General features: G+C 39.4%; 1 protein-coding gene across 8 annotated transcripts in view; it reads left to right on the top strand.

Moving 5' to 3' along the window:
* Positions 1-14,042, top strand: part of STN1 (STN1 subunit of CST complex) — a 42,237-nt gene that overhangs the window by 2,346 nt on the left and 25,849 nt on the right. For 2 of the 8 annotated variants that reach the window (XM_068139441.1, XM_068139442.1), the window contains exons 2-3: positions 2,982-3,042; positions 13,217-13,356. In XM_068139441.1, the coding sequence (XP_067995542.1) occupies positions 13,224-13,356 (133 nt within the window). In that variant the 5' untranslated portion in view covers positions 2,982-3,042; positions 13,217-13,223. The other 6 variants (XM_068139440.1, XM_068139443.1, XM_068139445.1 and 3 more) reach the window with 5 other exon arrangements.

The following is a 14,042-nucleotide window of genomic DNA, read 5'->3' on the forward strand; positions in this document are numbered from 1 at the left end:
AGAACATGTCTAAGACTGGTTTGCTCAGAATAGAACAGGGACAGTAGTGTCATCCTACCAATGACTATGTTAGTAGATGTTGCTTTAGACTTCCTTGTTCTGGAAAGCTTTTAAATTTGAATAATGTTGAAAATAATAAGATGAAAAGCTGCCACAAGAAAGGAACAATTAATCTAAAGATTTGCCTTTAACTCCTTTGTTTGCTTACTGTTTAACGAGTAATTCAAGATAAAAATGTTATATCTCAAACCGGAAAACTTAGTCTCAGTCTCAATTTTCTCCTTAGCCTTCCATTCTAGATTTGCAGCTTACCAGTCAAACCTAAAAATAAGCTCGGTAAGGTGAAGGTTAAGTGCTAATAGCAAATCCTTCCCAGTTTGCATGACTTCCTGATGTGGAGGTTGTATCAACCCTGGGTTTTGTGTGGTGCTTTTTTTGTTTATTAGGGGTTGGGTTTGGTTTGTGTTTGTTTGGTTTTGTTTGGGTTTTTTTTGTCCTGATAGCAGGAGTTTTTAGCAGATGGTTTGCAGATGGTAAAGGGACAAAGGTAAAAGTGAATTATAAGTATATTAATTTTTTCCTTCAGGACTTTTAATGTTATAGCTTTTGAAAATTCACAGGTTCCTTAAAAAGTCAGAGTAAAGTTAGAGTTGCTTTAGTTGTGCATCAAATATGCTGGCTTAAGAATACCTGTAGCTCTTTTCTGCACTCTTTATAGCATTTTTGAGGTTTAGAATTCTTGTTATGCTTTCTACTGCTTAATATCATCATCTCTTCCCGCTGGCTTCACTTACATTTGCTCCTCTTCGTAACTCTCTCTTTAAATTCTGCTTGTTTCATTTGACCTCTTTTGGTTTAGCTTCTCATCATTGAAAGTAACCACTTACTTCAGAAATTCAATCAGAAATGGTGTTTTTCACAGCATATATTACCCTTTCACTGCAATCCTACTGCTTCTCTTCAGGTCTTTCAAAATACGTAAAGATATATTTTTATATTGTCTTGAGTTTCTGTCCACCCACCCTTTCACTGATCTCCTCCAATCTTCTTTCTGATGTCTGAGTTCATTGAACTGCTGTAAGGTCACAGGTAGCTTGTTCATGGTTAAATCTGAGGCATAATTCTTTTTTCGTCCGTCTTAATCTGTCTGTCACCTTTGGCACTTGAGGCTGTCCCCTTTGTTTTCTTTATGTGATATATGCCATCTTTTCATGGATTCCTTCCAATTATATGGTAGTGTTTTCCCATAAACTGCCATTTATGCTCATAAAGTTAATGTTTTCTGCTGTATTGGACTTATTTCAGTTCTAAGCACCACTGCAACATCGAGATTGTTCTAGTTAACCCACTACCTTCCTTTTTAACCTCCTTTTTGCATGTAAGGTATTTCACCTCTCGCTTTTGGAAATAACTTCAGATGCAGAGGTTGGACACACTGCCTTCCTTTCCTCTGGAGTTGACTCATTTTTCTTTGGAGTTTAAAGGTTTATGGGATTAAGTTCTGACACTTTGCCATAGCTTTACTAACTTTTTTTGGAGACATTTTTGGTGACTCTCACACTTGACTTTTTTTCTCCCCTCTCCTGTTTCTCATTTACTTTTCCTGTTCTTCTGAATGTGTTGCTTTCTCAGAGGAGCACGTCAACTTGGTTTTAAATACCATGGTATTTTCAGTCTCTTTCAATATAGTGTTTTGACCTAGAACGTACTTATTTTCTTCCCTCTATGCTATTTCCATCTTCTTTGTGTACATGCCAAGTTTTTAACTTTTTGTCCTTTTCCTGAGACCACTCCACTACTTATGCTGCACCTGGCTCCTGTGTGCTAATACCAAGTATAGAGGAGCTTCATTAGTTAATAACTCATGTTTATGAGAAGGTGAAGAAGGAAATGCAGAAGAGGGCTAAAAAATTTCATCAGGGTGTAAAAACATAGTCTAAAAGGCTGTATGTTTTCTTGCAAGTCATGTTGCCCATTTATTGGAATTTTTGAGAAGGAGATGGTATTGTATAGTACTCTTAAAGCCTCTCTATCAAATCTAGTGTCAATAGATATATAGCTTAGGGACTTGTATTTGTTTTGCATTTGAAATTTAAAGCGGCCTTTAAAGGAACAGAAATGAGGCCCTGTTTTGTACTCAGCACTTTGTGAGCCTTTCTGATATGAGTAACAGGAACAGTTTAGTAATTTATCACACAAATGGGGGGTGGTGGGGTGGTGAGGGAGGGGGAATCAGAGTAGAGCTTGCCCACAGCTCATTAGCCAGAATCAGTGCTCAGAATCCTGTTAATAACCTGGAAACTAGACTTTATATGACATGCATTACTGTAGGTCTAGTTAATCTAAGAATTGCCATAGAAACTTGTAACAGTTGGAAGATTCAGCATATGAGGATTTTACTCTCTGCTTGCAGTAAAAAAAAAAAAGGTGTTAAAATGTTTAGGAATAGGATTGGTCTAATTTTGGCTTCAGAAAAGTCTGTTTAGTCTAAATTGGCCTAGTTCTTTCTGTAGTCAGTGGGGAAAGGCACCTTCAGAGGACAATTCACTCTTTTGTATTTTAGATGCTTATCACACAGTATTTAACTGTGAGGGAGCTGTCCTGGAAACGTGTGATAGGGGTGGTTCTTCCAACCTGGAAGATACCCTGCTGAAGATACCACTGCCAGCAGAATGATTGGAGTGCAGTTCTCTTGATAGCAGTCAACACCTCTGTAAATGATGGTAGAGCTAGTATAACAGTTACCGCATTACCTGGATGTTTCCAAGTAAACTGGTGATGTTTTATTGAACAGGTGTTACTTGAAATCGGGTGTCAGAAGAAAACCCAGTAGTATAGGATAGAAACCTTGAATAGGGATTGCAAAGAGTACAGGAACATTTCTTGAAAACATATTGGATCAAAGGCTTGTTCAAGCTTTAATGTGTTAACTCAATTGAAGTTATTGCAAAAAATTAACGTGTTTCTTTTACTCGTTCTAGCAGATGTGCAAGAAAACCACCTTCAAGACTGATACTTGGAAATAACAGTATAATTAGAGGGGTAAGTTGTGCTTTTTTCACTTAGACCAAGAAGCAGACCTCAGGTTTAATGGGAAGTGTCAACAACTTGAAACTTGGATAGCTGGATCTTGTTATTGATTAACAGACTAATGCAGTTCAAAATTTCATGTACTCTTTCATAATAAAGTTTTTCAAGAAGGCTGGATGCAGTTTGTGTTTAACTCAAAAACTCCTTTTATAGTAATTTTTGGGTAATGTTAGAACACTGTGCTGCATTGGTGGGTAGCTGCCTTTTTAAAATACAGAGAAGGGCCATGAGGATGATCAGAGGGCTGGAGCACTTCTCCTATGAGGACAGACTGAAGGAGTTGGGGCTGTTCAGTCTGCAGAAGAGAAGGCTCCGAGACCTAATTATGGCCTTCCAGTATCTGAAGGGGGCCTACAAGAAGGCTGGGGAGGGACTTCTCAGGATATCAGGTAGTGATAGGACTAGGGGGAATGGAATGAAGCTGGAGGTGGGGAGATTCAGGCTGGATGTGAGGAGGAAGTTCTTCCCCATGTGAGTGGTGAAGCCCTGGAATGGGTTGTCCAGGGAGGTGGTCGAGGCCCCGTCCCTGGAGGTGTTTAAGCCCAGGCTGGATGAGGCTCTGTCCAGCCTGATCTAGTGTGGGGTGTCCCTGCCCATGGCAGGGGGGTTGGAACTAAATGATCCTTGTGGTCCCTTCCAACCCTGACTGATACTATGAATTAGCCTAATAAACATTCTTTCCTTCCATGTCTTGATGACTATAACAATCTTCAAGAGAACTACACATGAATCAGTCCATTTAGAACATAGATTGTTTTTTTAAAGTTTAAAATACTACTCAGCCAAAATGCTGTGTTCTTTCTAGCAGTTGTAATCATTTGAGAATGTATTTCCTTTAAAACAATCTAATTGTCCAAAACTGCACATGAACATCAGGCAAAGTATTTAAAACTTGCAGAGCCTCTTCCATCTGATGGCTATTAGAAGCTTTAGTTAAGTCACATGAAAGCATGTATTGCAAATGCTTCGCCATGTTTGTCTTTCCTCCAGATGGTAATTAGACTTTTTCCTCTTGCACAGCAGTCACGAGCTGATTTGCTCTTTTTGTTTGTAGCTTTCGAATTTGCCTTAGCTCACATAGCAGCTAGGATTAGAAATTTATTAAGGGATAAAGATAGCTTTGCATCTTAGTATTGCTTTCAGTCAATATGGGCTCAAAAAAGTACCTGAACAAATACCCTACATGTATTGCTGCTTTTCTTTCTGTGAATCCTGAATTTCTTCCACTGTTTCCCAGGAACCTTTTGGCTTTTTTTTCCTGGAATGGACTTTGTGTTCTCTTGTGATCCTGATCAGTTCTGGAGTTTTTGAACTGACTAACTTGTTCTGTAATATGGAAATCAATTATTTTAAAATCTGTTTGTTAGAGCTGGCCAACTAGCTGGCAAACCCAGTCCTGATTATGTGGTAAGCATAAGCAGGAAGTTTGTTATGCCTTCTACAACTATTACAAATATACCATACAGAAAAGTAGGGAAAGTTTCACACAAAAGCACAAAAGGACCACCTGACAACAAGGTAGCACTGAAAATTACTTTCCTTACTAATATCCCAAAGAGAGACATTGTAGTGGGATACTATTGGAGAGAGTCCAGAGAAGGGCAACGAAGTTGGTGAGGGGCTTGGAACACAAGCCCTATGAGGAGAGATTGAGGGAGCTGGGGCTGCTTAGCCTGGAGAGGAGGAGACTCAGGGGTGACCTTATTGCTCTCTACAACTACCTGAAGGGGGGTTGTAGACAGGCAGAGGTTGGTCTCTTCTCCCAGGCAGCCAGCACCAGAACAAGAGGACACAGTCTCAGGCTGCGCCAGGGGAAGTTCAGACTGGAGGTCAGGAGGAAGTCTTACACAGAGAGAGTGATTGCCCATTGGAATGGGCTGCCTGGAGAGGTGGTGGAGTCGCTGTCACTGGAGGTGTTCAGGAGGAGACTTGACAGGGTGCTTGGTTACATGGGTTAGTTGATTAGGTGGTGTTGGATGATAGGTTGGACGCGATGATCTGGAAGGTCTCTTCCAACCTGGTTTATTCTATTCTATCAGATGTTTACTTGCAAAGAGAAATTATATTTAGAAGATGAGATGTCAACTGTGTATTAATGCAAAGCTAGACTTTATAAACTGATTTGACTGTGAAAACAGCATAGTTTTTCATTGAAAAACATTATATGAGGTCTGTGGTGACAGGTTGGACTTGATGATCCTCGAGGTCTCTTCCAACCTTTGTGATACTGTGATATTACAAGCATGTTTAAAATAATTTCTGTATGTGTAATGTTCTTTTTACCTAGTTTATGTAAGCTGTTGTGTAAATCTCATAGTAAACTTTGTGCCTCAGAAATATGTTGTAAAATTTAATGTGGTTTTATGTTTATGGCTCTGTAGGGGGAAAACAATGAACAAATGCAGCTGGCTTAGAAAGAGAGATCAGTGTCAAGCTACCTGTATTAATCTTTCTAAGAAGATTAACAGTTAGATCTCAGTCTTCCAAAAGAGCTCCAGATGAGTAATCACAGTCTCTTAGTCATGCCCATAAAATGGATGATGTTCCTAGATGGATGTGAGACATCAAAAATGCTCTGATTTGAATTCTTTTGTAGATACCAACAACAGTGTCGTTTGGACACCGTATTCTAAGCTTGGCCTCAGAGTGCTCCAGTGTAGTTGAAAGCAAAGTTGTACAGCAAAAAAAATCCTTAATTGATTGCAAAACTTCAAGCAGGTCTGTAATAATCTAGTTCTGTGTTGTGTGCTGGGAATATATTGAAAACTACTTAGATGAAGTGGTGGGTTAATTTTTGGAAGTCTCTGGTTGTAGTGGAGTGCTCTCTTGTGCTATGAATGCTCATATAAATTGTGATCTTGTTCCAGAGGCTGTCTTAATTTACCCCAGATGCTAATACACTAATTCAAAGGACAGGGAAGGAAATGGGTGGTCAAACTTACCTCTATAAATCGAGTCAACCTTGTCATGGAGTTACAAGCCTAATAGCAAGGGAAAGATTAAGTAGTGCTTGCAATTTCTACCCAAATTTCTCAAATCTGAAAATGTTCATTCAAGAAGTGTCACTGAATCTGTTTTACTCTGCCTTACCAAAGAAAATAAGCTTAAAGATGGAGTGAATTAGGTTCTGTTCTGTTAATTTGAATGAGTTAATACTCTTTTTGTTGGATCAGTAAATGACACATACCTGTCAAAACCAGCCCAACAAAACCCCAGCCCCTCCCCCCAACAAACAAACAAAACCAACCAAACCAAACAAACAAAAAAATCCCACCAATCCAAAAAACTTTCCTTTACCAAGAGCCTGTTTGGAATCCTCTCGCTACAAAAGCTCCCATAGTGCTGTTATTAAGAACAAAAAACTTAACTGTTTACAAGAAGTAATTTATTTTTAGCTTTGCTTTTAATAAAGGCTAATAGCTGAAAACCTTCTCTCCCAGTGAAAGAATGCCTTTTCAGCAGCTCAGCTCGTTCTTGCAGCGCTGTGGGTAATTAAGAGCTTTCTGAGAGAATTAATCATCCTCATAGATGTCCTCCTGCCCTCACTCGAGACAGGCTGCAGAATTAGTTGAAGAAGGTGCTTCAGCATGATTTTTTAATAGCTTTAAAATACAAAGAGCAAGTGAATCTTTCTAATTGGTCATGGCTACTACTTCTTTATTTATGACAGCATACAGCTGTCAATGACAAGCATAGACCTAGTTCATGGGTCTGTTGAGTGATTTCTTTTATATGTAGGAAAATATGACTAATGCATAGGACAAGGATCAGAAGGAGCTACTTCTGTTTATTGCATTCTTGTTAGTTTTCTAGAACCATAGTTTCGGAAAATTGGGTGCCAAAACCTTGTTACAAGGTTTAGCTTGCACATAAACAAAATTCCAATGCCAAAACTGGCAATCTAGAACTGCAAGCTTTGTCCCACTTCCTTCCAAGACTGTTGATGTTGGAGGGTCCAGTATGTGTGGTCTTCTGCAGCCACATACTCCTATTTGGAAGGATTTCTAGGCAGTGGTATGGAGGGGGAAAAAGAATGCATTGGAAGTTAGGACATGGAGACATTAACTCCACTTTAAAAATACTATGCAGGAGTGCTGCCAGTTTATTAATAAAACAAGACCTTTTTTGCACCTGTCTCTAGCCTGATTATTATAGGCATTACAGAGAATACCCTTCTGTATTGATGGTACGCTCCTTACTGGCTAAACATGGAATGAAGCTGGAGGTGGGGAGATTCAGGCTGGATGTGAGGAGGAAGCTCTTCACTATGAGAGTGGTGAAGCCCTGGAATGGGTTGTCCGGGGAGGTGGTTGGGGTGCCATCCCTGGAGGTGTTTAAGAGCAGGCTGGATGAGGCTCTGGCCAGCCTGATCTAGTGTGGGGTGTCCCTGCCCATGGCAGGGGGGTTGGAACTAGATGATCCTTGTGGTCCCTTCCAACCCTGACTGATACTATCATACTAACGTTGGGATGGGGAGGTGTGTAGGGGGATGTCTTTTGTTTTGCACCATCTTGTCTTGCTGCAGAAGGGTATTGCAATCTAATATAATGTAATTAAAAGACACATGACATTTAAGATTTAAAGAATTGATAACCTTTACAGTTAGAGGAGTTCTAGCCCTTAGATTTGAAACCTTCCTTTTATTTTCTAGTTGTAATTGTACTGTTTTGTGTGTAAGACCTACAGAACCCTTATTGACATTTGTTGCAGGGTGGAGCATCTAAACTTAAAGGACTTCACTTGAGCATCAGCAGAAGGTAGTGTATTATGAAAAACTGAAAGTGCTTACCCTACTTTGATTTTGTTGTTGGTGTGTTGTTTTGTTTTTTTTAATAGAATCACCAGGTAAGAAGTGGATCCAAACTGACCATATCTTACTGTTAATTTTCTAACAGCTGTAGTGTTGATATGAGTACACCTTTTTTTCAGGGACTTTTTTGTCTTTCAGTGTTGTATATTGTTAGGGTTTTTTTGCCTTAGAACTGGTGTTGAAAACTTTCTTCTCCATCACCTTTTGAACAATACATAAGGGAATGAAGATTCCAAAAGTAACTTTTCTCGTAGTATCTGTAGTCAAAGGCTTTACTTTTCATCTGACTAAGATCAATAGTATAGCAAAATACTGGGTTTGTTTGGTTTTCATTTAAAATTATGTATGTGGTCTCAGATAATTAAAAAAGTTTATTGAAACATGGTGAATTTAACAGTGTCATGCTGGAGTTGCCTCTGCTGATCATGAAGAATTGAGTAATACTCATTTGTCACATAGAGTGTTGACTCAAACACAAATGAGTTCAATTCAGATGACAGAGTTGTTATAAAACCCAGCTGTTGTCTCTGCTCCTCATTCCACAAGTTGTTTTCTCTGTGGCAGGGATGTCTTACCCATGAAGCAATTCTTTAATGACCACAGTTTACTGTCATTTGTTCAAGTAAACCAATGGTGACTTTAATACACGGGGTTGGCAGCTCTAACAGCTTAAGAGCTGCTTCCTGTGTAAATCATCAGTGCTAGTATAGGGGTGGCAATCTTTGGAGAAGAGTGAATGCCTGGTGGGATGTTTAAGCTGCCTGTACTGGTGGGTAAATATTCTCTTCTGCTGATTCACAACTATCTTGAGCAGTGATCTGCCAGCAGTTGCAAAGTAGTTGCAAGTATTCAGTATTCCTAAGGTTGGAAGGGACCTCAAAGATCGAGTCCAACCTGTCACCACAGACCTCATGACTAGGGTAGGGAGGGCACTACTGCCCACTGCAGGCTTGAACTCAAGACCTTCCCATTAAGGGAAGTAGCTACTGGCAAGATAACTTTTGTAGGGCTCCAAATGATTTATCTCAAACTAAGGCCATTTTCTCCAAGAGCTGTGATTGTTAAGCATATAAGGAGAAAAGATAGCAAGAAACATTAAAACAGATAGTCCTCTTTGAGGTTTCCATTTCACTGGGATTACAAGACAAGGCCAACCACCAATTCTTAATTTTATTTTTGAAAAAGGTACTTGATGAACACAGGAATAGGAACCAACTTATTAGCCAGGGCTGTTTGTTGAGCAAATCACTCATCTGTAACAAGGCTACCAGGATGCTTCCGAGGGAAGAAAGAAAACAGGCTTGATTTTGGGTGGTGGGATTGTTGGGATGGCTGCCAGTTTTCCTTGGTTTCTCTTCTGTCCTTTTTAGAATATCACTTTGAGCTCACAAGGTAGCTCTGAGGATCATACACTTGGTTTAATACTCGCTAGTTGGGAAAGCCAACATTGATAGCAGTAGGTGAAAGAGATAGCCTTGTTTTAATAGGGTAGCAGTATCTAGAATCTTAAATAGAGGCTTTTTGTTTGTTTGTATTTAGATAACTACTGTGTAAACTTTTTTGCCCTTGAAATAGAATGATTTTCCCAAGAAGTGGTCCAAATAGCAGAACTTAACTCTGGATTTGTTTTGGATTATGCCTTTATAGCTCTTCTTTAGAGTTGTTTTGTAGAGATGTAAAAATATAATGCAGATATCTTATATCTAATAAACTTGCGGGCCAGATGCTTCTCTTGTGGGTTTTTTTTTGTGTTGTGTTGTTTTTTCTCTCTCCTGTAGCAGGATTGAATTCCTTGAATTACAGCAACTGTAAAGTCATTACACTGCATTTAAAACAAAATGCAGAAAAGGATGACCTATAGCCAGGACTCTGTTGTTTGTATTGCTAAGCCTTATCGCTGTCTTTCAGCAACAGCCAGTTTAATCCTTAAACATTTGTCCATGTAGTATCAGCTCAGAAGTGTCTTTTGTTCACTGTCTGTGTTCTCATTGATTGTACTGCTGTGCGTCTCCACAATGCCTGCTATTTGCCCCTTGGATCTTCATTTTAGAGGAGAGCTGTTATCTTCCTTGCTGATAGCATATCACCAGTGGTACCAGTTAAGAGCTGAAACTGCTGCCAGCATAATGGAATATTCTGCTTTCACCAGGGTGACTCACTAATTAATTAACCCCTGGGATATTCTGCCTTGGATTGAGAGGCTTCCTGTGACAGCTTATGAAAAAATTGAGACAGTACAAGGTATTCTATTTAGCAAAGAGAAATTGAAAGAATTTTACCTGCCATGTAAGAATTGTTTTCTAGTCTGCCTGAAAGAAGCTTGGGAACACTGAAAAATACATACTTTAGAAAGGGTTGCTTCTCTGATTCAACATCTTCCTTTGCTATAGGAGTAAACAGGCAACTGCTGTTTAATACCACAAGACAAAAGGACTTGTAATAGGAGTGTGTGGAGGGAAGCAGTACAGGAGGCAGCAAATATCTTTTCCTCCCACCAGGCCACAAACTTTGGGCTTCAAACAGGTAACTGTTCAAATGTAGCTGTCAAGTGGCCGCTTGAGAGGGAGGAAAGAAGTGGGTTCAGTTTTGTGTGGTGGTTGGATGAACTGCTGGGACAATGAACAGGCAAGGCAATGTCCTGCAGAAAGCAAGTGAGGGACTGGATTATGGCTTCGCTGTCCCAGTCTGGTGTGGATGGAGTGTCTAACTCATTACTTTAGCAGATTTGCCCCGTGCACTTCAAGAAATCTTTTAAGGCCTTCATAGTGCTGAGGGCATGATTTACTTTTTATCAAGGAACTTTTACTTGGATTGTGAGATTAAACTTGGTGTGTCTGTAATGGACTTTTAACCAAGCCTAGTGGTTCTGTTAGGTGTCAGTTTCTCCAGTGAGGTGCTGTAGCAATGCCTGGGAGATAGAAGGAAGCTCTTGAGATTTAACTCTCAGTTGTTTCTGAGATGGAGAGAAGCAGCTTTTACTGTGGAAATGCTTCTCCCCCCAGGACAAGGGAAGCATCTGGGGAGATGCTTTGCTTAAGCCAGAAGTGGGGTTTTGGTTTTTTGTTGTGGTTTGGTTTTTGGTTTTTCTGGCATTTCAAACTTGTCATAGTTGATGAAATACCAAAAGACAGATACCTCCAATGGTGGTGGTTCATTGATGTCTCCTCAGTGTACACATGTGCAGGTGTGACTTTTGCTTATTATTTCATGAGTGGCTATTCAAACAAAATGCATGCACTTGTAACTCAGTTCTCACTTTTTGGCTTCTTTGCTTGGTGTGTCATATGTCTAGGGAGAAAAAGGGGATGCTGAGCTATGACAGACATTGTAACCACTCAGTAAGTTTTGGGGCATGGTGCTGAAAGGAGTATTACTTTTGCATAAGAGATGATAGAGAGCAAAACTGTGACTGTATCCGTGTTTCTTGTTACAGAAGAAGTACCTCTGGAAGTGAGTAGCTGGGGGAGCTGTAACACCATTAAGAATAAAAGTACATTAAAAGTTCCTCTTTGCAGGTGGGAAGCAGGGTGAAGGTGAGGAGTAGTGCTTCTGTTTGTTACAACTCACATTAACCTTCACTGTCTATAGTGTGTGTTTAGCAGCTGATGTGTGAACTCTTCTAATTCACCATGACAACTTGTTGGACTAAAATTATTTATTGAATTCTTCCCTACTGTTTTTTTAATAGAAACTACAAAAGCACAGTAACATAAGGATAATGCAGGCAGCTTTGTGCTAAAGCAACAAGAGGGATGGGGAAGATTAATTTTGTTATGAAAAGAAATATGCTAAATAAAATACAGGTTCAAACCACGTGATTGCTTGGGAAGGTTTATCATCTAAATTTGGTATAGACTATAGCAAGCAGCCATAGAACTGCCATATGGAGGCATAACAGCTTTGCATTAAGATCATACACTCAACAGCTTAGTTTATAAATTTCTCCTGATGCAGTGTCTGCAATTCAGCAGAAAAAATATGCTTCATGTGAAGGCTTGAGTGAGGATAGGATGGCAAGGTGTTTTTGGGTAGACCTTGCATGTGCAAAAGGGGAGGGTTGGGAAAAGCTGCCTGGAGTGGAGAAACAAATCCAGGTGTAAACAAAACTATTTAGTTTGTTACTGGAAGATGAAGACTCTGATGAAACTGACTAAATCATGTCTTCATCTTGCAAAACAAATGAACAGTCTAAGAAAGGTTAAAGTATAACCAGTTTTTTGTTCTTTAGGAAAATAAAAATTACTTAAAAATTGGAAATCTAATTGCATCTGCAATTCTTTCCACATTGTAGATATCAGCAGTGCTTTAGCCTGTTGTGTTACTCTTTTTTTTTCTGATCCAATTAAAGTTTGAAAATGGTAGTGCTGCCTAATCTAAGCTCTATTTCTCAAAGAAAAAAAGATGCTATCATGATATTTGTGACATGCTACCTCTGCATCAGTAGCTGGAAGTGTCTCCTGCAGATTACAGAGGTCACTGGCAGCCTGTAGCAGGCTGCTACTCCCTTTCAGGAAACTGTAGCTGCCAAATCTTAGCTCTATTACACACTATTTGTAATCAGTCCACTTGCACATTTGCCCTACAGCTCTAAGTGGCTGACACCCATTTGAGGGTGACCTGGAAAGCTTTGTGGGAACAATTCAGTTATCCATACAGGAGCAGCTAATAAAACATATGTTCAGCTTCCAGATCTTTAGAAAAACCATTCCTGAATTGAGTGCTGCTTTTTTTGACACCAACTCTGTAATAAGAGGAGAATTGACTCTGGTAATGGCAGAAGATAACAGGTGTTAAAGGGGACAGTAACAATTACAGTTGGAGCCTGTATGCTCAAATTAAAGACAGACTTGCTGTTTTGTTGGGTTTTTTTATGTAAAATAAGCCACCACCACCACAATAAAGCACAGGATGAGGAGAATATCAGTGGAAGGGAAAGAATGATGGAGGGGAGGAAAGTAATGAAGTATACAGGACGTAAGCAGTTATCATCCCACTATCCTGCTCTTTTAAATAACTGTTGTATTTGATTATTTGGGTTTAGGTCCTTAGAGGAGAAATCCTTGAAAATATATTGGTTTTTTTAAAGGAGCTGGGTGAAATACTGTTGTATCTCAGTACTTCAAGTTAATCATCTGTAGTGTGACTTGGATTATTTAATTTGGTGACAAAAAGATAACGTTTTAGGTAACATTCCTGTGTCTCTTCATCGGTTCTATGTTGTGTGTAAAATCACAAGCTAGTCTTTCATTCTTTTGGAACACATGTGGTCTGCTCTTTACCTGTGTAGAAAATAATTTAAAAGCTCTGTGTTCACAGGTTTTGAATGCAGTCTGAATCCAAGAAGCATGAAGAAGAGACACCTTCTCTACACTGGGGGATGGATCCCGTGTTTTCTGCGTTTGCAAGACTCTATATTAAAGATATACTAGAAATGAAAGAATCTAAACAAGTGCCAGGTATGTACTGACACATAATGATTGTGATGCATGCAGAATTACATTTGATTTGTGTTGTGCTCTTTATCAAGGGCTTCACAAACACTGGTAATTTTCCATGCTCAGTGACATTAGTGTCTTTAACAAGTCTAACAACAACAGGTTGTATGTGAAGCAAAATGAGTTTCTTCTATTGGCTTGTATATAGATGCAGGTCCTGTTTTACATTAAGGTAGCATTGTGTTTCCTCTGTATGGTAGTGCTTGTGAAATTCTAACAAGAGATAATTCCAAGGATGCTGATCCTTTCTAGCCATGTGTTACAGCTATGCGTGTATGTGTGTTCCTTTTCCTATGGATTTTAATAAACACATAGAGATTCTGAGCTTGTGCTGAACTCCTACGTATGGCAGATATGCAACATTCTTCATACACATGAACCTCCTTATTTTAAATTCTAGTATCTGTGCTGAATCTTATACCACACCTTTTATTACCTAACTGTTGTTGGAAATTGTGTGCTTTGCAGTCTCTTTCCTGCTGGTCTTCAGCCAATATCACCCTCGTGTATATCGTCTAAAGCAATATGTGCCTGACCTTGAATTTCTTCTTACAGTATGAAGACTTTAAATAGACTACAGTATGTTTTCTGCTGTAGAAATGCTCATTACTCCAAAATGAAACTTGGCAAGTTGCAGGATTGCCAGG

This window comes from Melanerpes formicivorus, unplaced genomic scaffold (genome assembly GCF_026170545.1).
Source record: "Melanerpes formicivorus ecotype bairdi unplaced genomic scaffold, bMelFor1.0.p_v2 SCAF_6, whole genome shotgun sequence".
NCBI classification, from domain to species: Eukaryota; Metazoa; Chordata; class Aves; order Piciformes; family Picidae; genus Melanerpes; species Melanerpes formicivorus.